At 44.5% G+C, this 24,519-nt stretch overlaps 1 protein-coding gene and 1 long non-coding RNA gene across 2 annotated transcripts in view; one reads left to right on the top strand and one right to left on the bottom strand.

Moving 5' to 3' along the window:
- The window catches only part of COL9A2 (collagen type IX alpha 2 chain), a 54,370-nt gene that overhangs the window by 9,523 nt on the left and 20,328 nt on the right, over positions 1–24,519 (bottom strand). The window contains exons 9-27 of the mRNA XM_083625212.1: positions 23,701–23,754; positions 23,292–23,339; positions 22,061–22,117; positions 19,651–19,704; positions 18,571–18,624; positions 16,810–16,863; positions 16,604–16,657; positions 14,535–14,588; positions 11,942–11,995; positions 11,713–11,766; positions 9,956–10,009; positions 8,469–8,513; positions 8,199–8,252; positions 6,856–6,909; positions 6,357–6,410; positions 4,860–4,931; positions 3,961–3,996; positions 2,623–2,667; positions 417–449 (exon numbers count right to left, since the gene is read on the bottom strand). Of these exons, the coding sequence (XP_083481338.1) occupies positions 417–449; positions 2,623–2,667; positions 3,961–3,996; positions 4,860–4,931; positions 6,357–6,410; positions 6,856–6,909; positions 8,199–8,252; positions 8,469–8,513; positions 9,956–10,009; positions 11,713–11,766; positions 11,942–11,995; positions 14,535–14,588; positions 16,604–16,657; positions 16,810–16,863; positions 18,571–18,624; positions 19,651–19,704; positions 22,061–22,117; positions 23,292–23,339; positions 23,701–23,754 (984 nt within the window). The remainder of the gene's footprint in view (positions 1–416; positions 450–2,622; positions 2,668–3,960; positions 3,997–4,859; positions 4,932–6,356; positions 6,411–6,855; positions 6,910–8,198; positions 8,253–8,468; positions 8,514–9,955; positions 10,010–11,712; positions 11,767–11,941; positions 11,996–14,534; positions 14,589–16,603; positions 16,658–16,809; positions 16,864–18,570; positions 18,625–19,650; positions 19,705–22,060; positions 22,118–23,291; positions 23,340–23,700; positions 23,755–24,519) is intronic.
- On the top strand, positions 14,739–18,630 carry LOC310767901. Its single transcript, XR_014551112.1, has 3 exons — positions 14,739–14,961; positions 17,386–17,430; positions 18,519–18,630. It is a non-coding gene; the product is annotated as an uncharacterized lncRNA (long non-coding RNA).

Below are 24,519 nucleotides of genomic sequence, written 5' to 3'. Positions count from 1 at the left end.
TCAAAAGAAAAACAGTTATGAAAATGGCCATTAGGGCATCCTCTGGCAGTAAATTCCAGGGTTAATTATGCACTGCTTGAAGGAGGAATTCCTTATGATTGCCTTAAACTTGCTGGCCATCAGTTTCCATAGCGCTTGCTTTCTAAGCGTGAGAAATTATTGGTTCTATTCCTTGCATTCTCTTCATACCAAATTCTATCCCCATAACTTTTTAAGCCACTAGCATGTTTCCCCTTCATTGTTTTTTTCTTACCTAAAAAAACTTCAGTTAGTCACACACTTTGCCCCATAAGTAATGCAATCCACCCTCCCCGATCATCAGAAGAATAAATCATTCTTATTTTTTGTATTTAAAGGTGTAAACCGACCTAATTCACAATGCTAAAGGAAATGCATATTTGTTTGCAAATAGTCACCTGTCCCTTTGGTCCTGGCTCACCCGATTCACCCTACGGATGAAAAGCAGAGACCAAAAATAAAGATCATCCACTGTTTTTTCTTAACAGCTTGCTTGGGCAATCTCTAAACATCAGTTGAGGAAAAACTCCCTATGTATATTTAATTCACACCATAATCAACAGTCTGCCTAAACTGGCAGTGGGCAGCACTGCTCTGTAGTGCTTCAAATCCTACTTGGACGGACTTGCCTAAGATTTCTCCATGTTGTCTGACTTACTTTGAGTTTTATCAAGTTTTCCTATTTTACACACAGAAGTTCAATCAAAACCTGCCAATTGATTTGTAATTTGACAGTGTTCTTTTACATAAACTCTGTATGTGTCCCAATCTCTGATAGATTTTTCATCTGCAACGCCTCTTAACCTTGCTGATAATCTCACAGGTTCAGCATATTCCCTTAATTTGTTTTGCCAATCTGATTTAGTTGGTATATCCTCTCCTTTCCAATCTTTTGCAATTAAGATTCTGGCTGCTACAGTGGCATACATAAAGATTCTCCTGAACTTTTTTGGAATTTCATGACCCATAATTTCTAGCAGAAAGACTTCAAGTTTTTTAGGGAAAGAGCATTTGAACATTTTCTTAAGCTCGTTGTAAATCATTTCCCAAAACTGTCTAATATTTTACAGTTCCACCACATGTGAATCCATGTGCCTATTTAAAGAACTTAATCAGGGAACGAAATGGGAGGATAGGAGGTCAAGTTAAATTGAATTACAAAACGATGTACAAAGCAAGTATCAATTAAGGAATGAAAGATTGTATACTCTTATTTTTATTTTGTTTTCAACATCAACCAATCGTTTTTGTTATGTTATGCAATTTTCTTTCTTTTTTAAAAAAATGTTTTACTAAATTTTCCACTTTAACAATCCAATCAAATCACATTAAATATTCCAAACTATACAAATACAAATCGTATAGTCCAAATATTCTGCCAAAATATAATTTTTTTTAAGGACTTCCCCATGCTTCAAGTTCAGGGGGGCTCTGATCGTCTCATATCTCTGCTGTCTTGATGTTATGCAGTTTTCAACCTAACCTATAAAGCATTTATTTATTTTAAAAATCCTACTTGGACAGTCGCTGTCAGAGGGTGGTGTTTGGGAGTGTTGATCAATCCCATGGAGCTTTCAATGTGGAGTTTTGCAGCGTTTGCTTTTATCCTCCATGTTGTTTAACATCTACATGAAACCACTGAGTGGGGTCATCCAGAGTTTTGGAATACACTGTCAGCAATATGCTGATGACACACAGCTCTACTTCTCCTTCACATCTGCAGGTGTGGCAGTGGATGTGCTGGACCAATGGTCTTGCCTTGGTAATGGACTGAATGAGAGCCAACAAACTGAAGCTCAATCCAGATAAGACTGAGACACTGCTAGTGAGAGGTTCCCTAAACCCGGTGAATGGGAGGTTGCCTGCTCTTGAGGGGGTTACACTCTCTCTGAAGGAGCGGGTGTGCAGCTTGAGGGTACTTCTCAGGTGGTCTCAGTGGCACTGAGTACCTTCCATCAGCTTCGGCTGGTGGCCCAGCTCAGCTGCTCCCCTATCTGGAGAGAGATAACCTAACTTCTGTTGTCTATGCTCTGGCAACCTCTAGGTTAGATTACTCCAATGCATTATACATGGGGCTGCTTTTGAAGAGAGTACAGAATGCCAGCTTGTGCCTAATTCAGCAGCCAGGCTGCTCAACAGGGCAAGACCTTGGTCATGTGTTTCAACAAGTGTGCTTAGTCCGGCTGCTTTTATTTAGAGTAGGGCAATAGCTTTGGGCTTCAAGCCCGTTTTCTGCCAGAAGCACTCCCTAGCTGGCTACTGTTTGCTGCTGAAGATGATGTTTGCAGTAAATAGCACTGACAAAAAGGAGTCAGAGGGGAACATTTTTCAGAAAGGACACAAGGATGCTGTAAGGGAGGGGTGTCTAACTGGTGGCCCTCCAGATGTTTCCAGCTCCCAGCTCCCACCACCCCTGACCATTGGTCATGCTGGCTGGGGCTGACTGGAGCTGGAATCCAACAACATCTGGCAGTACCACAGGTTCCTCATCCCTGCCATAAGGCCATAACTGAGCCAGCTCCAAAAGTTGCTCTACAACATTCTGCCCACCAGACAATGTTGGCTTTTGCAAGTCAAGAAGCACAGTTTTGGCAACTATCTTACCTTCTCGCCCTTCTCCCCTGGAAGGCCTTCAACACCAGGATCTCCCTATAAGGAAGGCACAATAGCTTTATTTTCCGGCCAGAATAGCAAATGATCATCCCCAAACTAACACTTCCTGTTCCCTCTCAGTGCTCCACTCCCTCATGTCTTGCATGCCCCTTTGTCTCTGAATTGCTACAAAGTCCAGTCGTTTACCAGCTTAGGCTGAGCACCAACTGAAGCCACTAGTGCACAAGAGATAGCTTGGCCATGGTAATCTATGCTCTGGCAATCTGGCATTTGGAGAAATGCAATGCATTGTATATGGGGCACCCTTTGAAGACAATCCAGAAACTGCAGTTCAGCATATACTGCAGAGGTGGCCCTTCAATGAGGTGAGGTGAAGCCATTTGCCTCAGGCGGCAGATCCAACCTCCTCTCTGCCCCCGCCCTGCCATTGTGCTGCTACCAGCTGTGCCAGAGCTTTGCCCATGCAGCTGCCACAGCGCTGTTGCCCTCCCTGCTGCCACTGTGCCCTCACCACTGCGCTCTTGCAGCCACAGATTAGGGTGCAGTTGTGGTGGCGGGGTCAGTGGCATCACAGGCATGGTGGTGGAGGCAGGGAGGGGGAAGTGCAGGGGCCTGGATCTGTGGCAGCAGCGGCAAGGCATTTTGCCTACAGTGGCAAAGCATCTCAGACCAGCACTGGTCACACAGGGCCAGGTGGCAGGTTCATGCCTTGGTCTATTTCCCAGCTCAGTTCAAAGTGGTGTCTGTTATCTTTAAACCCCTCCCTAGTTGAAAAGCGAGATACCTGTTGGGCTGCCTTCCTGACACCAACGCCCTTAGCTATTGAAGTCATCATCTGAGGCTCTTCTCTAGATTCCTCTGACCAGAGAGAGGGTCTTTTCAACTGTATGTCTTGCCTTTTGAAGACCCTCCTCAGGCAGACTCACCTAGCACTTACACGGCTTCCTTTTAGGCCATGGGGATATGTCCCCCCCCCAACCTTTATCTTCCAGGCCTTCTAGATATTTTAGCTTTTCTAGATTTGTTGGGATGTTCCAGACAATCTAAGCTGGTGGGTTTTTTGCCTGCCTTATTTACTTATTGACTGACTAGGTTTTATCTCCTACTGTTTGTCATGTTATTGATTTTTATGGATTAATTGCAAAAGACTTTTTAATATGGTTTGTTAGCTACCCTCTGGGAGCATTTTATACTCAAGGTGCAAGATGAAAAATATAATTAATAAAATATGGCAAAAGTAGAAGGCAGTAAATTTCCAGCTGCTCACACCAATGTAACCCTATAAACAGAGCAGTAAAAAATAGACAAAAATCAATCATAAAGACTTACAATGTCACCTTTGGGCCCAATTTTTCCTGGAAAGCCCTAGAGCAGACAAGAGGGAAATGCTGAGATTCAAGAGATGCTGAATTCTATATAAATTTCCAGTAATAGACCACCCACTCCAGCTTATCACTGGAGACAGAAAAGACAAATGATTAATCAGCCTCTCAAAAACCTTCCCCAAACCAGACCACAGTGTGTGCAGGCCCAGTTTCAACGGAAAAGGGGCTTCCAGAGTAAACACCAGTGAATCAAGCAAGATGCTCTAGCCTTTATAGCTAAGAAGATATGCCTGAAAATATGCTGCTGATGGTGAAGATACCAGACGCACCTGCATGAAGAGGGCATTTTGCAACTTAGGGGCTGTCACAGAGAATCCCCTTTCCCAGGTCACACACACCATGGACCTCTGAGGGAGGTGGAACTACCAAGAGGTCCCTTCTCCCTGCTGATCTGTACATTTGGAGTGGTTTGTAGAAAAGGAGGGGGTCTATTAGATATTTGGGGCCTAAGTTGTTTAGGATTTTAAACACCAAGTTGGACCCGGAAATGAAGTGGTGTTAGAATCCCTGGTGTAGATCTGTACTTATGTACGCAGGCCATCACACTGTATGGATCACCGTGTGGGAACTAGAGCTTTGGTTCATCTCAGTGGAACCCAGGCCTGGCATAAGAAGCCTGGTGCATTCTGGGAGACATTCCTCTTTGCCTCCTCCCACCCATCCTCATGTCCACATCTATGCAAAGTATGTGTGTTTATGCAAATCTGCCCCGTTTGCAGGATCTGCTCTAAAAGTGGCTTTGGAAGTTTCAAAACCTGCTGTCACATTTCCAGAGTTGCAGAAAAGCCAAGTGTGACTCCATCCTCAACACCACTCTGGTCAGAGAGTTCAAGACGATGGTACCTTGCCACCTTTAACTCCTGGGAGACCTTGTGGGCCTGGAATTCCTGGGGGGCCCTGCTCTCCTTTGGGACCCTGGAAATAAAGAAAAGGAGAAAACACATTACGGGGAAAGTAAGTCACAGTGAAGAGGCTGATATCCTAGTCTGGCAGGGGTATCTCCCAGGCCTACTTGGAAATGCTGCCAGCGACTGAAAGTGGACATTCTGAATGCAAAGCAGGTGTTCCAGTCCTTCCACAATCATGGACCATGGGCTGCCTGCCACAACAGAGATTGTCCAAGCATTTATTTATTTGGGAGTTATTTATACCCTGCCTACTAACCAAAGTTCTTGAGGCAGCTTACAATATATTTTAAAAAACAATAAAATAGTCAATGATACAATAGACACTACAGCAGGGTCAAAGTACAGTGGTATCTTGATTTTTGAACGCAATCCGTTCCGGAAGACCGTTCGAGTTCTGAAACATTTGAAAACCGAGGCGCAGTTTCACATAGAAAGTAATGTAAAATGGATTAATCCGTTCCAGACTTTTAAAATCAACCCCTAAAACAGCAATTTAACATGAATTTTACCATCGAATGATACCATAGATCAGGGATGTCGAACTAGTAGATCGCGATCTACTGGTAGATCCGCAGCTGATCCTGGTAGATCGCGGGATCCTTATCGTGTACAAAAAGTTACGGGGGGGAAGCTGAAAAACTCTGTGCAATCCTCCCCCCTCCCAAAAGCTCAACAGCTCTGGGCAACCCACCCACCCCACGCACGCTCCTCCTCCCTCCAATGACAATGGGTAGATCACTGCCATTTTTTTATATACTAGGAGTAGATCACAGTCTCTTGGGAGTTGGACATGCCTGCCCTAGATCCATGCAGTCACAAAAACAAATTGGTTGGAAGAGTGCTCCTGAGATGCGATGAGCACAGATATATTGCACCCAGCCCAAATATCACCTCCATGTTGCGTGGGTGGTTAGGACTCAAAAGCCAACAGCTAGGCCTCCAGATTTCACACTCGGCGGAAGCCGCGTGGCATGTCCGACTTCTGAGGCGTGTTCAAAAACCAAAGCATTTAGATCTGGGTTTACGGTGTTCGTAAACCGAAATGTTTGTCAACGGAGACATTCAAAAACCGAGGCACAACCGTATATACAAGTTGGCCTAGGACCTGGGAGACTTGAGTTCAGATCCCCACTCAGGTATGATGCTCCCTGGTTGACCGTGGGCCAAACACTTGCCTCACAGCCTACAGTACCTGACAGGGGTTGATGTGAGGATTAGATGAGGAAAGGGAGAACCATGTATGTCACCTTGAGCTCCTTGGAGAAAACAGTAGGATGAAAGTTTGATTCTTATGGTCTCTTCTGAGGTGAAACAGAGAGAGAAGTGCCTGGAAGGGAGACCACCATCCAACGGAGCTCTTGGAAAAGAGCTCTGGTTCTTTTTTTCAGAAGGAATGCATTTGAATTCAAGGACTGAATTTATTCATACTCACCACTTTCCCCTGCACTCCTGGAGGACCCACTGGGCCTCTCTCTCCCCGATCTCCCTGTGAAATAGAAGGGAAGAGTTCAAGATGTTCGATTCTGCCATAACTGTGAGCTAAATGTGTCCACAGGGAGCAAGACATCCTTCGCCCTGCCTGACAAGGCCTACACCAGCCTCCCCCAATCTAGAGGCTATTGGACTCTAACTCCCACCAGTCCCAGCCAGCATGGCCAACAGTCAGGCATGATGGGAGTTGCAGTTGAGCAACATCATGCCGGCTAAGGAAGGCTGGTCTACATAAACCTCAGTTTATGAATGGAAAAAATATCACACCCCCTGAAGCAAGTGCTCTACTTCAAGGAATCATCTGCCTCAACTGCAAAAGGCCATAAGGATGCACTGATATTAGTTGAGCAATTTGGTGTACAAACTAAGTCTGCTGTCCCCACTCCCAAAATGCCTCTACATTATCCGTACCTTAGAGGAATTCATTTTAAAAGACTTACTTTCACACCAGCGATCCCTTGGGGCCCTGCTTCTCCTTGAGGTCCTGGCTCACCCTGAATGGGAATGGCAGAACACACCAATTGAAGATCTGGTTTTAAGGAATGAACAGCCCCTTTTTGTGCATTGATGACAATTTGCGCTCATGATGGTATCAGGGCAGCGATACGCAATCCCACTTTCAATAATCTTTGTGCCTGCAAAGGTTCTGGGGTGGACATACTGCTTCACTTCCATTCAGTGCATGTCCTGCAACTTCTTATACCGCTAACGCTCCAGTTATTCTTTCTGTACCACTTTTATTGTGCTATAGCACAAAAGTTCCCCTCCAGACAGCATGAATGTGGTAACAGCAGATAAGCATTGCAGAACAACTCACAAAGTGGAACAACGTGAGGAGGGTCCAGTATAAATCCACCACTAGTTCACTATTATTGTGTCAATGACAGCTCACAGAATGTATCTGCAAAACACACCAGTATAAGACGTAAGTCTGGTGAGGCCTGAAGTCTGCTTTGTTGCAGGGCTGGGGGAGGGGGGCGGGTAGAGAAAGATTACTCGGCCATGGAAGGAAGCTAAAAAAAAAAATTACTGCACAGAATTACGGTAATTCAATATCATTATATTTGCACTTCTTTAAAAGCAGCACAGCCTTTACTTGCTTTTAAGAATTTGATAGGCTAGTGCTGCCCCCTGCTGTCCAAAGCAGGAAAGTACAAGCACCAAAAGCAACACCTGCTTTGCCCTGGCACCTTTTTGCCATTCAAATGCAAGCATTTGATGTCTGCAGGTGAAGCCATATTGGACCTTCTCCCCCTGCAGTGGGGAGTAACAAGAGCCCAACTTCATTTATAAATGTAGAATATTTCCGTGGGATATAACCAAGGCAACTAACAGAAACCAACCAACATAGAGATGTCATTTACATATACATTATTAATAGCAGAAGCATCATTAATGTAATAGAAAGTGCTTGTGAGTCCAAGAAGACAATTTCTCTCACTCCCCAAAACCCCCCACAGCCTGCAGAAGAGAAAATGAGGTTCTCCAAACAGCAAAAGTGAAAAAGTGTGTGTGAGAGAGAGGGGGGGGGAGGGGGGAGGGAGGGAGGAGAGAGAGAGAGAGAGAGAGAGAGAGAGAGAGAGAGAGAGAGAGAGAATAAATAAAATGAATTAACAATAAATTATGAGAAAGGTGGCAGGAAGCAAACACCTACTGGATAAGCAAGGAAACCTCAGAAACTGGGATATATTGCAGAGCTCTTAGTGTCTGCTGTTTTAAAGTGTCTATGTTTTAAAGTTAAGAAACAAAATATAATGGGGGGCAGAGATCCCTTTTTACTTACAATTTTCCCAGGTGCCCCCGATGAGCCTGCCAGGCCATGACCCCCTGGTTCACCCTGTTTAAAACATCAAAAGACATAATTCAAAGCATTAGATGGTTCCTTGATCCATCAATGTGCCTGTGGTGGCCATCTGTATGTGGTTTATAACAGCCTTCCTGAAACTGTTGCCCTCCAGAGGTTTTGAACTACATCTCCCATCAGCCCCAACCAGGGGAAGGATGGTTTAAAAGGAAAGAGGAGCAGGTGATATTATTAAGTCAAGGCACTCACCTTCTGTCCTGGGCCACCTTTGGTTCCAGGTGTGCCTGGCAAGCCCTGCGATGGAAAAAAAACAGCAACCCCAAATTATCTATTGTATGATAATTTAATATTTATTATACCAGAATTTCTTGTCTTGTTTGGCTTGGCGAAGGGTGGGTTTCTCGGTCCAGATCCAAGGAGAAATTCCTTCTGAGAGAAACTAGATAATGCATTACCACAGATGGTTGGTGGATGTGGCACTCAGCTAGATAAGCCACGTGGATCATTTTTATAAGCAGAGTTCTGCCAACATGTGGCAGCCTGGATAGAGTGGTTAGAGTGTGGTGCTGATAATGCCAAGGTTGCAAGTTCGATCCCTGTGTGGGACTGTTGCATAATCCTGCATTGCAGGGGGTTGGACTAATTCAGGCATAGGCAAACTCAGCCCTCCAGATGTTTTTGAGACTACAATTCCCATCATCCCTGACCACTGGTCCTGTTAGCTAGGGATGATGGGAGTTGTAGTCCCAATACATCTGGAGGGCCGAGTTTGCCTATGCCTGGACTAGTTGATCCTCAGGGTCCATTCCACTTCCACAATTCTATGAATCTATGGTATACTTATGGTTTGTTTTTTTAAAATGTTAAAATCATATGTTATTGGGCATAAATGTAAAGGCAAAGGGACCCCTGACCATTAGGTCCAGTTGTGACCGACTCTGGGGTTGCGGTGCTCATCTTGCTTTATTGGCCAAGGGAGCTGGTATACAGCTTCCGGGTCATGTGGCCGGCATGACCAAGCCGCTTCTGGCGAACCAGAGCAGTGCACAGAAACGACGTTTACCTTCCCGCCGGAGCGGTACATATTTATCTACTTGCACTTTGACGTGCTTTCAAACTGCTAGGTTGGCAGGAGCAGGGACCGAGCAATGGGAGCTCACCCTGTCATGGGGATTCAAACCGCCAACCTTCTGATCAGCAAGTCCTAGGCTCTGTGGTTTAACCAACAGCGCCATATGTTCCCCTAATTGAGGACCATTACAGCTGTTGCTCAAATATCTAACAAAGGTGTGGGGAACCTTTGGTAACCCATTTGTTGCTGAACTACAACTTCCATCATCCCTGGCCATTGGCCATGCTTGTTGGGGCTGATGGGAGTTGTAGTTCAGCAACAGCTGGAGAGTCAAAGTTTCCCCACTCCTGACCTAAGGAGCCCATCTCTGCAGCAGTTCCTGAGAATTCCCAGTTCCCATCTACCGCCACATGATCCAGTTAACCTGTCCATTTCAGTAATATCCAATTTTCTAGTTCGAATCACAATCTTCACTGTTCCCAACACATATTCAATAAGAGCTTTACGATTACACAGACGAGAAGATTTTGTTTGTTTGTTTTAAATGAAATACAGCAGTGGCAGTTTTTCACCAATGGATAAATTGACTGGGCTGATTCTAAACTAGGAAGGTTGCCAAACTACCTTCAGGTAATATAATAAAATGATTTGAAATAATACTTACAGCTAAGCCTCGGTGGCCTGGAGGCCCTGGAAGACCTGGTTGCCCTGCACTTCCCTACAAGACAGAAGAATAGCCATTAATGGAAGGCAGGAAAGAATGAAGCAAATATTGAGAAACAGCAAGACGGGACACGGTTGCAGCACTTACAATTTTGTCTTTTTAAAAAATAAAACTTCAATAGCTGTAGGATCACAACTCCAGCCTCACAGAAGGGAACACCATCTTATTGCTTATAAAAAAAGGAGACTCGTGGGATCTCACAGGGATCTAATATCAAGCAAAGGTCACACCAAGATCTCTCTGCAATCTGAAGACTGAGTCAAATATTAAGAGGCTCCCAGTTTGAATTTTCCTCCTGCCTGAACTTGCTAAGTAGCCTCCGCCCAGCAATTCTCAGCCTCAGTCCCCCAGTCTAGAATGTGGTGATATATTCTATAACTAGAATATAATAGTAACAGTAATACTAATGATAGTAGTAATAATATAACAGTAATACTGAATAAACTTGCAGGGTTGTTGTAAGGACTACAGCTAGATAATGCACTTTGAACATTTGAAAGCACTGCACAAATGTTTATCATTTATCATGATATAATTCATACATAATATTGTGTTTTAATTATGGATAATTCCAATGATTTATGATATTTTAAAATGTTATAAGGTTAGTGTTAGCAAAATGAACTGTTCATTTAGATTATTAAGCAGGGTGCTTCCAATGTCAGTCCTACCCAGAAATGACCTATTAAAATTAATGGATGCAAGTAACTTAGGCCCATTAAGTTCAATGGGCCTACTCTTGAGTAGAACGTAGTTGGATACAACCCATTACATATGAACCGAATTAGGATTAGACTCTTGGTTGTACTAATATGCATTGTTGTTGTTGTTGTATTGTTGTTCTGGTGTCATGAACTACTTAGGGCACAATTACGGGGGTAAATAAAATAATAATACTGTTACAGCATCCCCAGCCACTCTGTGGCCTAGTACACAAAAATTACCTGCGGGGGTTGTAATTCTGGGAATTGCTAAGCAAACACGAGCGATGTTTGGGCACCTGCGAGGCCTAACAACTAAAAGGACAACGTGGGCTCTGTGTTGCTTAGCAACTGCTACAAATGGGAAAGGGAAGAAGGAGAACAGGCCCATTCAGACATGACATGGTTGCCAAACAGGAATGAGACTGGGAGTAGGTCTTGTGTAGTGGTGGCACCATAAAAAATATGGAGGGGAGGTGTCACATGTGCTTGGTGGTTGTGAAGGGAGGACTGTGGTCCATACATTAGCTTTCTGAAAGAATATATATATATAAATATATATACAGAGAGAGAGAGAGACTTGATAGGTATAGCTGCTTTGCTGCCCCTCCCATCAAAAACCCTCACTCAGGCTGGATTTAGGTTTGATGAGGCCCTAAGCTACTGAATGTAATGGGGCCCTTTATATGTCCAACTGTCCTTTGTCAACAACAAATTGTCACTTTTTGTGTTGAATAAATGCTATATGGTAATTTATGGACCTAATAGGTATCTAAAGCCATTTGCACTTAACAAAATATTTGATGTTTTAGGGAGCAGGCTAGCAGGTGGGGCCCATTACTAACATCATAGGAGCCTACACAACACAACACAAAACAAAACACTGTCACTGTATGTAGACAAACAAGTTACAATTGTGACAGAACAATAAACAACACGAAAGAAAATGCATGCAGAACAAAGAGTCAATTACATCATTTAAGGGCATCTTCTTACCTTTACCCCAGGAATACCTGGGGTGCCATCTTTGCCATCAATCCCAGGAAGACCCTACAGCAAAGGGGAAAGAAGAAAAATGTAATACTGTTTCTGGATGTTTACATGTTTTCAGTCAATTTGGAAGCTGATTTACCCCAAGCAGGAAATCAAGGAATCTTACTTTCATCTTTTTCCCCCAAGCACCATTGGACTCCAAGATGGAGGTCAGAAAAAAGGAGATACTTACCTGTCCCCCTTTTGGCCCCATTCCTCCTTGAGGGCCCCTGAAACCACGAGCACCCTAAAAAAAGTAACCCCCCAGAAAGACCCATTGTTAATATACCAAGGAAATGACAACCACAAAAATCTGAAGGAGCTTCTGGCTGTGGTTTCTGCACTGCTTATAGCTGCCACCAACTGACCCACCAAACTTCAACAAGACATTGAATGTGCAGAAATCAATGGCTGGCTTTTGACTGCAAGAAGGGAGGGAGTTCCTGTGGCATTAAATTCCTCTGGGGTTTCGATCGTCAAGTAGCTGCACATTGTTCCGGAAATCAAAAGCATAGCTGTGAACCGATGCTACCAATTAGCTAAGTGGAACTAAAAGCCAACCAATTTTTATTTTTTTTTAATAACCTATCATAATAGTACCTTAAATGCATGGTGCTGATGGGGCTGAAGGTTCAACTGGCCATAGCCAGTCCAATATGTTTTGGCACCTGAGGCAAACCACACAATGGCGCCCCTCCCACTACCTGGGAAGAAGGGACAACAGGAGGAATCAAATCACCCTTACCCGACGATTGAAGTGGGAATCAAAGGCCGTTGGGGGGACAGGACACCAATCTGAAACCCACTGGCTGGGTGCAGAGCCCATGTGTCTGCAGAGGGCTGCTCCCGCCATTACACTAGGGGTGGAAAGAGACCAGCAGTGCCTCTTATTCACGAAGGGGCTGTTGTAGAGGTGGCGGGGGGACTACTGTGGAGAAGGCAAATCCAGCCTTCAAAGAGCGTGCCGCAGCTTTCGTCACCACCATGGCAGCAGCGGGTCGCAGCAGACAGTGCATTCTTGGGAGGCCAGATCTGCTGCTCCTGCGGATCCTGCTGCCTGAGGCAGTTGCTTCACCTTGCCTCATGGATGGGCCAGGCCCAAACTGCCAGTCCCATCAGCTTTAGAATCCGGACCGGGAGGAGGGTGCCATTTTGTTTTTCACCTCAGGCAGCAAAATGTCTTAGGCTGGCCCCAGGGAGTGTGTGCGTGAGAGACAGGAGGAAAGTAGTTGGATAAATTTCAAAAGCAAGGTTCATGATACAAGTTTAGACTCCAACTCCCCCCCTCTTCAGCTACAGCAGGGAGGCTGGAATCCCAGTAATCCCGTTTGTACTGAAGGCAAGTCAACATGCATCTTGATGATGGCTGAGTTAATGAGCCAGTGGAACCTGGAAGGAGCTGAGGTTTTTGTTGCCCCGGTGAAATAAAGAGGGAAGGAGCGGTATTGTTCAAACATCACAGCTGGGGGGAGGGAAGCATAGGTCAGGAAGCTCTTCCCTTCAGGTTCTTGGGAGAGTTTCAAAAAGCAATTTCAGATATAGATGGGGAGCAGATTACAGAACTAATTCTAATTGGACATGCCCTGCCGTCTCTAAGAGGCCAGTTCCAAGTGAATTTCCAGTGCTATTGGGAACATGTTACAGATAGGTAGCCGTGTTGGTCTGCCATAGTCAAAACAAAAAAAATTTTTTTTCCTTCCAGTAGCACCTTAAAGACCAACTAAGTTAGTTCTTGGTATGAGCTTTCGTGTGCATGCACACTTCTTCAGGTATCTGAAGAAGTGTGCATGCACACGAAAGCTCATACCAAGAACTAACTTAGTTGGTCTTTAAGGTGCTACTGGAAGGAAAAAAAATTTTTTTTATTGGGAACATGGGAAGTCAGACCCTTGGTCCATACAGCTCAGCGCTGTCTCCCATGATTGGCAGCAAGCACATTTCCCAATCCTACCTAGTGATGCCATTGGGGATGGAGCCTGGGACCTTCTGTATGCAAAGAGATGCTCTGCCACTGAGTGACAGCCCTTGCCTCGGTCCAGTATATCTGAAGGAGTGTCTCCACCCCCATCGTTCTACCCAGACACTGAGGTCCAGCGCCGAGGGCCTTCTGGCAGTTCCCTCACTGCAAGAAGCCAAGTTACAGGGAACTAGGCAGAGGGCCTTCTCCGTAGTGGCACCTGCCCTGTGGAATGCCCTCCCACCAGATGTCAAAGAGAACAACAACTACCAGACTTTTAGAAGACATCTGAAGGCAGCCCTGTTTAGGGAAGCTTTTAACATTTGATGCATTAGTGTATTTTAATATTTTGTTGGAAGCCGCCCAGAGTGGCTGGGGAAGCCCAGCCAGATGGGCAGAGTATAAATAATAAATTATTATTATTATTATTATTATTATTATTATTATTATTATTATTATTATTATTATTTTCATATTTAGAAGAGCCAAATTCAAATTCCCTTTCAGCCATAAAACTGGCATGGATCCACCGGCTTAGCCTACCTCACAGGGCTCTTGCAAGGATAAAGGGGGTAGGGGGAGAAATATATGCTCTGCTGCCCTGAGACCCTTAGAGGAAGGATGGGATATATAACTGAAATATCTAAAATCAATGAAATAAATTAATGAAATTGAAGTGGGAGTTGTCACATGCTCTTGAGCCCCTGGGATAGGGTGGTGTGGTGTGGGTTTATCAAGAGATCAAAAAAGGTCAAAGGAGCACCCTTATCATGAAACTGCTTATCTCCTGATGATTCAACTGAATGCTGCAGTCAAATGTTTTACTCACAAGGTCTCCCTTCTCGCCAGCCTGTCCTGGTGGCCCCCTGGGTCCTTCTTCACCCTACAACAAATATTTTATGGTTAAAATAGAAAATGAAAAAGAAAGTGAACATTTTCAAGCCTTCCTAAAATTAACACGTGGCATTAATATTGCAGGCAGTTTACTGAGATATCACAAAATGGTCAGTGGCAACAGAGGGGTTTTTTTAAAAAATAAATAAATAAAGAGGAGCAGGGATATGGGCTGACCTTTTTAATGCCAATGAACTTGGGTGACACTGCACTGATCCCACAACATGCCCAACTATCTGGAAGCACTCTAATGATCCTTCCCAGAGAACATGGACTCCAACATGGATCCTTCTGATGTCCCTGAAGCCTGATTCAATTTGTTCATGGAGAGCCAGAGAGCTGGGAAGAGCTTCTGATTCTGGGTGATTATGGATAGACAACTTGCATCTTTTGAGAGTGGGGGAGTAGAGTGGCGAATCCTGTAATCCCTATGCTTGCTAAACTGAGAGTAAGCCCCATTGGTAATGAGTCTGATTGTGCAGTAAGTGTGAGAGCTCCAAACCAAGAAGTTCCTGGTTTAAAGCAAACAAACAAAAAACTCTTAATCGCAAACATACTTAGGCAAGCCACTGTCATTTTAAGGCCCAATACTTCTTCCCCCACATCTAAGATATGCAAATAACACAAAATAACCAGCATCAGGCTGTACAGTTCATTATTTCTTCCTCATTTTTCTGTCAAAGCAATCCAAGTGGCATATATCTATGTGTGTGTAACACAAAGCAATTAAATATATATCCAATAAAAGAGCACACAAAAAACCCAGCAATTGTTAAATCACCCAAAAGACAGCAACAGGAAATGGTAGAATTAGCCCCATTTGACCAGCTTTGTGAGGTTACAAGACTCTGAAAAAGACTTAACACGGATACCCCCTAGGAAAAAGTTTAACTGGTTAACAACAGACCAAACACAAAATGTGAACACTGGTGGAGGAAGGAGGTGTGGTGGGTGCAGCCCACCCCGGGTGTCATCCCTGAGGGGGGAGTGACATCGCCACCCCACCCCCCTGGGGCGCTCGCCCTGAGCCCAGGTGCACAGCATGTGCGCCGTTCCGGGTGCCGGAGCAGCTAGCTCCGCCTCTGAATGTGAAGAAGATGGTTAGCTGAACTCATGTACAGCACACACTTTGAAAATTTGAAATGTACACCATAAATGCAATGATTTATTGAAACCCTTGAGGGAGCCACTGTTTGAGTTTAAGAAATGGCTGCATTACATGCTGTATTAACCATGTTCGCTAGTTCAAAAGAGAGCAGGGCAAAATGTTGTTTCTAGCATCTTTTATGAATGCTTCTTTCAGGGCTGGTAACTCCTACGAGTTCCTTTTAGCATGTGGTGCAGAGTGGAACATGGGTGAACAGCCAAGCCCTGTGGCCCAGGAGAAGTTGTGTGGGGTCAGGGAACTGATGTCCTTTGATGTCCAGCTCCTGGGACATCTGCTCAGATTATCCTCTAAGAAAACTCCTCTAGCAAAAACCAAGAAAGAGACTTCCGCACCCACAATCCAGTTTCCATCCATGCTGTCAAAGGCAGTAGCGTGCAGTCAGTGGACATGGGGAACTAGGCTAGTCCCCTGAATTAGAGTATTAAAGCTTGGCGCCTCCTTCCCAAAGTCTGGGAAGCTTCTGCCCAGCTAAAGGAGGGAGGCTTGAAGCTCTGACAGGATCCAAGAACCCTTCCCCCACCTTCCCAAAGCCCATCTGGCTTTGGGAAGGGGGCAACAAGGCTCCAACATCCTGTCAGAGGCCTGGTGCTTCCTTCCTAAAGCCTTTGAAGCTTCTGCCTGGCTTGAGGAGGGAGGCACAACGCTCACACGTGCGACGTCAGGACATCCCCCTCTCCTGCTAATCACCCTCGCAAGATGGCGCCTCTGGCCCTAACTGTTCCCCTATGAAAAATTTCACCACACGCCACTGGTCAAAGGGCTCAAACATGGGACCATAGTGAATGTATAGGGTTAACGAGAAAAACAAACCCAAAAACGAAGAATAAATGAGTTACCGGTGGCCCTGCAGCCCCAATGGTTCCAATCATGCCTTTATAACCTTGAGGGCCCTATGCAAACACAGAGTGAAAAGAAGCAGACATTAAGATTCACAGCAAACTCTTTGTGCTCCGATGACAAAAGTAAACTCCCAAAATGGTGTCCTGCTGTGTTGTGACATCATCAGCTCATTCACCATTTCCCTTCTGCCTAGTGTACCTACAATCTCTCCTTTGGGGCCTGCCATTCCAGGATATCCTCTGAGACCTTGTGGGCCCTGGAAAGAAAAGGAAACCAAGCCTGGATTAATTACCTTCCTTCTGGGTGAGGTCTCATCTCGCAGCTAAAGCTGCTCAAACCCCCAACCCATCTGTCATCTTGAAAAATATCCATCCATGGATGAAGCGTGGGAAGTCATTACCCGTAAAGATTAATCACCAGTTTCCTCGCCACCTTTTCTGTCTGATTCACTGATCATCACCTAATGCTGATATTTCCTGCCCACAACCCCATACAGGAGTCGAGACATTAGTTTAATGATTATATTAAGTGAAAGGACCATAACATTTAGTCAAGCAAAGACAAAGTTTCCAGCCGGCTTCAACAAAGAATTCCGTCCTGTTAATTCCTTCTTATCACCAAAGCAGAAGAGCTTTGAACTAATGAATTCGGTGGGAAAGTGAGCTCTTTGTAGACCCTGAGAGCAGAATGCCTCAATGGTAATGCAATAAACTAAGATGGATTGGCCAAGAATACAGTCCCAAATTGACCCTCCTCCCACTTAGCCTTTGAACTCTAGAGTCTGCCTATATGATACACCCCGCATGTCAAAAAGTGATCACTGGTAAGTAATCAGGCTCTGACTGTTAAGAATTATGGTCCTTCCCAGACTGTCACTATTTCGGGGTGGAATTAAATCTGTTACAGGTTGTCAATTGTAGGTGATTTTGAGAGGCCTTGCGCAACAAAGGTGTTTCCCCAAAAGATTGGACTTTCTGAGATTAGAAAAGTGATAGGGAAATGAACTGGAATGTGAGAAAGCACCTGCTTTGATGCAGGTACTCTAACCTCAGGTTATCAGACGTCCCCATTTTCCGGGGACAGTCCCTGGATTTACACATCAGTCCCCATACAAAATCCATTGAAGTTGAAAAGTTTCCCCGGATTCATTGAAAAAAATCTGGTAACCTTGCTACAAACAAATCAGGATGAATGCTCAATAAACAGGTCATCTGGAAGTGCCCTGCAAAGACTCTTCCAGAAGCAAGCAATGAAAGCAGCAGGGGATTGCAGGCTGCATTCCAAACACGAAAAGCATTATATACAATTTACAGCTCAAGCCTGTACATATCTATTCAGAAGTAAATTTTATTGAGTCCAAGGGACTTGCACCACAGGTGAGTAACAAATAAAACAGTGCTATGCGTATAATATGAAGTTTAAAAACAAGCAAACAAAGCCTTATTTAGTTCCCCACTCGCTCACCTCACTGGCCCCCCAAGATGCCTAGACTGAAGTGGCTACATCATAAGCATATTTTTCTCCAGCCATTTCCCCCCCTTTGGCAATTAGCAAGTAGAGAAACTAAAAACAGAAACCATTAACCTAATACCAAGTAAAAATGAAGGTTATATTAATTAACCTCATAAACTGTATGGAAGACTCAATATTATCTAATACAGGGGTATAAACAATAGCATATCTGGTCCCCTGTGGTAAGGAATGAACATATCTCTAGGTGACCAGGTGAGGTTGTATGTGAACAGATACACTAGTAAACCCTTTCGTGGACTTATTTGCACAACCAAACATGCAGGAATAAAAGAGGAAATCCGTACTTCTAGAAAAAAAGTGTCCATATTAATACAGTTAATATAATTACACTGACCTGGTGGAAAGACAAAATACAACATATAAATTATGTCCCCACAGGTCTAAGATGAAAACAAGAACATTAAGAAACAGAAATAAATAAATACGTTACGGGAGGGCCAGGAATGCCTTGTTCTCCAGAGAGGCCCACATCACCCTTCGGACCCTGAGGAAATGAAAATAAATAAATAACAGGAAGATATCAGAGCTACAAGTGAAACAAAAATGCAAAAACCAGCTTTGAAATGTGGACTTTAAGCTGTAAGTTTGATTCTATGGTAGAATGGAAAGGAATTTAGGAAATCTACATTCAATTCTATGCTGTCAAGGTGTATTAGGTCTTCCCTCATCATCCTACACACGTCTGTCTTTCTCCTTGCCCTTGGTATTGCCATGCTATTTTCATGTCTTCCTTTGCTTCTTTCTGCCTTAAAAAAAAATCTTCATCCCACAACTTCTTTTTATCTGCTTCTCTCTTTTCCAACACCTAACACTGAAACTGTTTCCATTGGGTTGCCATATGTCCTCTTTTCCCAGGACACGTCCGCTTTTTCATGGGTAGAGTCATCATAGCGATTCAAAGGTAAAAGTAGAAGTCGGTAAATGTGTCTTCTTTTTTGCTCTTCAAAATATGGCAACCCTGTTGCTATTTTGCAGGTGGGATTCAACCTTATAAAATTTTAAAATAATAAAGGAAGCAGGTTTGGTGTTCATGTGCTTCCATAAAAAAACAAACCACCCAGCCTTTTCACAGTAAGGAAAGTGACAGGAAATCAAATGGGGTGATAACCATCACTTAACACAATGTGGTATAACTTCCACACACACTTTGTGAAAACAAATCAGGGTGGATGTTCAATAAAAAGGTCGCCTGGAAGATCCCTCAGACCATGCCAACAACCCTCTAAATACGAAGATCTCAGAACCCAGGGCTGGTGTTTCTTTATGTTTAAAGGATCTACACATGGGGGGGAAATGGAGTAGATGGGAACAGCCTTAATTTTGCAAATGTACACATAAACTTCACGGGGAGCCCAGATTAGATAGAGGTTCCAGCTGAATGTAATTCCAGTTGCCAGGCTGGGTTTGCTGTTGTGTACTGGGTGAAAAGCACTTCAGTTGCCCAGGCTGCACCTTTCTTCTTAAAATCAACTACAGGTACTGTGAAGAGATAGACCAAGTATGTACTCACTGGTCTGCCCTGTCTGCCAGGCTCTCCCAGAGCTCCAGGACGGCCTTTGTGTCCCTATAGAGAAAGAGAGCCAACATTTTAAAAGCTGCCTGAGTCTCACATAGAATGAATAGTTTCCTACTCTATAATCAAACAGCATGCCACCTCTCCAACCAATTACGATGCGATTTGCTAGTGGTTGTTACATGGGGTTTGACCACACAAATGCACACATGTGCACAGACAGAGACGAGAGAGACAGAGAGAGAGACAGAGAGAGAGTGAGTTCTCAGGCATACCAATAAGAAGTCCAAGCATATCCGAAACACATCTTCACAACTCCAAGCACAAGGACAGAAAGAAAGAAAGAAAGAAAGAAAGAAAGAAAGAAAGACCAGCTACAATGGCTAGAAAAATTGTTTTAAAATTTCAAAAAGATGGGTCTCAGATAAAGCAATGACATACCAGGATTGTTTTATTTAAAGAAGCAACAGACTCACAGAGCAGAAAAAGGTATAGCAGATGCCACTATAGGGGAATCTTGGCCCTCTATTTAGTGTTGGACTACAGTTCCCATCATCCTTGACCACTAGCCATGCTGGCTTGGGCTGATGGAAACTGAAGCCCAACAGCATCTGGAGGGCAACAGGTTCCCTATCCCTGCATGAGAAGATAAATTACAGCATCACAGCTACAGCAGTGCCTAGCAGCCACCTCTAGAGGACCATATCCATCATGTTGCTTAGCAACCACAATGGACAGGTGCTCCATAGACTGTGTTCCCTTAGCAACCATCGTTATAAGCAGAGACGGAGAGAGAGCCACCATGTTTTTGTGGCCTAATAACCACCACAGAAAAAGAATGGAGTACTGCCATTTCTGTGTGGGCCTAGCTCACCATTTGAGAGAGAGAATGGGCAAACAGTGCTCATTTGCCTATCATTTCAGCCTTTGCCAACCTGGTGCCATCCAGTCTGATGACTGGGCATGCTGGCAGAGACTGATGGGAGTTGTAGTCCAACCACATCTGAAGGGCAACAGGTTGGTGAAGGCTGTATTATTTAATAAGGTTTGAGCAGGGAGGTAGCTACTGTATGTTAGTCTCTTGAAGAAGCAACCGTTTTCTAGTACCTTAAAATCTGACCAATTTGTTATGGCAAAATGCTTTCATGGCGCAGAATCTACTCCAACAGAAACATTTGATGATTATACTCTAGTTCCACAAAAGCTTATAATTCTGCCACCATAATTCTGCTCTATTTTGAGGTCCTACAAGACTCTTTGCTGTTTTCATTAATACAAGTTTTGTAACCCACCCTTCCTCAAGAGTTATTGTTGCCTCACAACAACCCTGTGTAGCAGATTCTCCTGAGAAACAGCAGCTTGCTGGCTTCAGTGAACCGTATGTGACTGAGCAGGGATTTGAACTGGTGTATCCCACATCCCAATCCAACCCTCTGCAAAGCAATGTAACTTAAATAACACAGATGGAGTCCAAAGAGGGGAAAAAATTCCTGCTAACACTTTACAGAGGAAATGGAACAAGAACAGTATAATGTGAGAAGAAACAGAGAGGTTTTCTCTTCCTCACTTCAGGCCTTGGGTTGTATGAAGTGTTAGGGGAGGGGTAGTACTTCTGGTGGGGGATATGATGTGCTCCTTCTGGGATAGTTTGTCCCCTTTTGGTCCCTACCCTGCCCTGAGCACTCTTTTGTGGCTCCTAGAAGCTTTCAGCATGCGACAGTGGCCACACCCTGGGAAATGGCTTCAAGACCAATAGTGGGTTCAATGGTCAACAAGGCAATTTCTGCACATGCTGTAGAGCGAAGTGAGGGGCAGATAGGGCTTGTCTACCTGGGAAGGAAAACTCTGATCCCAAACCTCCTACACAAATTCGGAGTGGAGTCCCTAAGATATTTGGATGGCATCTTGTACACCTCCTTCTGGCAACTCCTGCTGCCAAGCTGGTGTCAAACATATTGCCAGGATTTTGGTATTTCTGTTAGTGACAATGACAGTAGAAAGTGATAGCTAATTCAGGTTCGTTCACCTCAGCATTCAAGGGCATGTGGATTGATTAGCTATCTAAGTGCAGCTGTCCAAGATTCCCCAACTCCTTGAGGTTACCATAAGAAGAAGAGGAAGAAGAGTTTGGATTTGATATCCCGCTTTATCACTACCCGAAGGAGTCTCAAAGCGGCTAACATTCTCCTTTCCCTTCCGCCCCCACAACAAACACTCTGTGAGGTGTGTGGGGCTGAGAGACTTCAGAGAAGTGTGACTAGCCCAAGGTCACTTAGCAGCTGCATGTGGAGGAGTAGAGACGCAAACCCAGTTCCCCAGATTACGAGACTACCGCTCTTAACCACTACACCACACTGGCTCTCTACCATAACCACTATCAACCCCAAAACAACATGTAATGCTTTACCTTCAAGCCCTGTAATCCCTGAGGGCCTTTGGGTCCAGCTGGGCAGTTGGTTGGACACTGTGTGGGGAGAAAAGGGAGGGAAGAGGAGATTAGAGGTCTGTCTCAACTGAGAAGGAATTTAGCAGCTAGGGATAAACACAAGCTAGTCCTCCTAAAGCCCACATTACCTGGTCTTTCACAAGATCTCCAGGTAGTATCCTCCTCCAGGAACCTTACAGTGATAAACTAATAGGTTTATACATGGCCTTATTTTTTGTGAGGGGCAAAGAGGAGGAGAACATCAGGAGAAGCAAAGAGAGATGATGAGGAATCCTCCTGTTTTCACAGTGACGAACCAGATGAGCACAGCATACTCTGCCCACTTGCAATTCCCAGTAACTGGTATTCAGAGGTATTACTGCCTCTGACGGTGGACGTAGAACATAGCCATCATACTTAGTACACTATCCTCCTGCATTTGTCTAGTCTTCTTCTAAAGTTGGTGGCCATCAATATACAACCTATGGAAGCAACCCTCTTAGTTTAACTATGCACTGTGTGAATATTTACTTTTGCAGAGAGGCAACGAGGATGAGAAAGAAGTTCCCTTCCCTCTGCTCTGAAAACCCATATCAAGGATGGAGAAGCTGTGGTTCTCCAGATGTTGATGGACTACAACTCCCAGCATCTGTGCCCACTGGCCAGACTGGCTGGAGAAGACAGGAACTGGAGTCCAACAAGAACAGCTGGAGAGCCACAGGTTAGCCACGCTTGCCACTGGGCTGAAAAAGCAGAAAGCACAAATTCATGGTGAATAGGCCTATCAGCAGACATGATAGCTACATGAAGTTTCTGTATGCTATGAGTACCATACCCTGCTTATAAGCTTTCCAGAAGCATGTGTCTGGCAGCCACTGTTGGAAACAAGGTGCAGGCACTAAATCCTTTAGAGTGATTCAGCAGGGCCCTTATGTCCTTAACATGCATCTGCATTCAGTGCACCATGCATACCAAGCATCATGGATTCTGATTAGTTATGGCTGTGCACACTGCCACCCTTAAAGGAATGGCAAAACAGGAACCGCCAAGCTCTGAAAACATCTAATGAATCTGTGCCAACAAAGGAATCCAAGCCAAAATCCCAAATGCACTTCCTATCTTTTGCCTTCTACTTTTCAAACATCGTGTACAAGATGGGTGGCTTTCTTCTTTTTTTTAATGGAACACGGTATGTAAATGCAACCCTCCTTACCAAGAAATCTGCACTGCCTTCAACTCCTTGGATGCGCCCAACGGGGCCCTGCAGAAGAAAATAAAAACAATCAAGTATCCAAAAAGGCAATATGTATATCAGCCTGAGAAAGGGAGAGGCGGACTGTGTACCCTCTCATTTTTAACCGGAAGAAAAGATTTAAGATTCAACCAATAGAGGTCACAGCCTGGAGCAGATCAAAAAATAAATGTGCATGGTCAACTTGCACAGGGAAAGGTGCTTCCCACAGCCCACGGTAGTTACTCATTTTTTTAAACAAAGTATCACACTTGCATGGCATCATGGGCATTGTAGTCTCTAGCTGTCAGCCAGGGCTGCTTCCAACCTTGTAAGTGTTTCCCCCTCCAATTCTATCGAAATTACCCCAAATAGTAGCAATAAAACTTACAGGTTTCCCAGGAGGCCCTGGAGGCCCTTGTGGCCCTTCTGGTCCACGTACCCCCTGAAAAAGAGACATGAAAGTCAAGAGACTAGCAGCCTAACATGTGAAAAAAGAATCCAGAATGTTCCCCATTAATACTGTCACAGTCCCTACGCAGGGAAGTTACTAAATGTTGTTTTTTAACACGAGTCACTGACAGTCACCAGTAGAAGACATGAAGGCCCAAATACCCAAAGGTGCTGATGGGCAGGCAAGAGTACAATGACTGCCGGTAAGGGGGCATCAATATCAGGGTGAAGATAATGACTGTGACAGGAGTCGCTGGGAGGATGAGTTAACCAAGGAAGGAAAAGAACAGAGGCTGTCTTTGGTGAATAATGGCTTAGCAGATGATGGGAACACACAACCTGGCTTGAACACAGGAAGCTGCCTCATTCATAGCAAGCCAGGCATTGGTCCATCTAGCTTACTGTTGTCAACAGTGACTAGTAAACAGCACTCCAGAGTCTCAGCCTTTCCCAGCTCCAGCTGAAGGTGCCACTAGGGACTGAATCAGGGACCTCATGAGTGCAAAGCAGTTGCTCTTCCACTGATCTGCAGCCCTTGGAAAGACTGCTTGGCCACTTAGAAAACAGGGGAAATTGAGAATGAACATAAGGACAGGGAGGGAAGGTCTTAGGCCAGGTTGTGTTTAAGCCGCAGTTCTGCAGAGTGGCACAGAGGAAGAGCAAAACATCATGGGGAAGTTGAATACATGTTTCATTCTAAAAAGTAAGTTTCTTATGGTTACAAAGGCATATTGGAAAGTGTGCATGCGAAACCCAT

This window comes from Podarcis filfolensis (assembly GCF_964270895.1).
Source record: "Podarcis filfolensis genome assembly, chromosome: 8".
NCBI lineage: Eukaryota > Metazoa > Chordata > Lepidosauria > Squamata > Lacertidae > Podarcis > Podarcis filfolensis.
The sequence above is the reverse complement of the archived record's forward strand: the minus strand, read 5'-3'. Positions and strand labels throughout refer to the sequence as shown.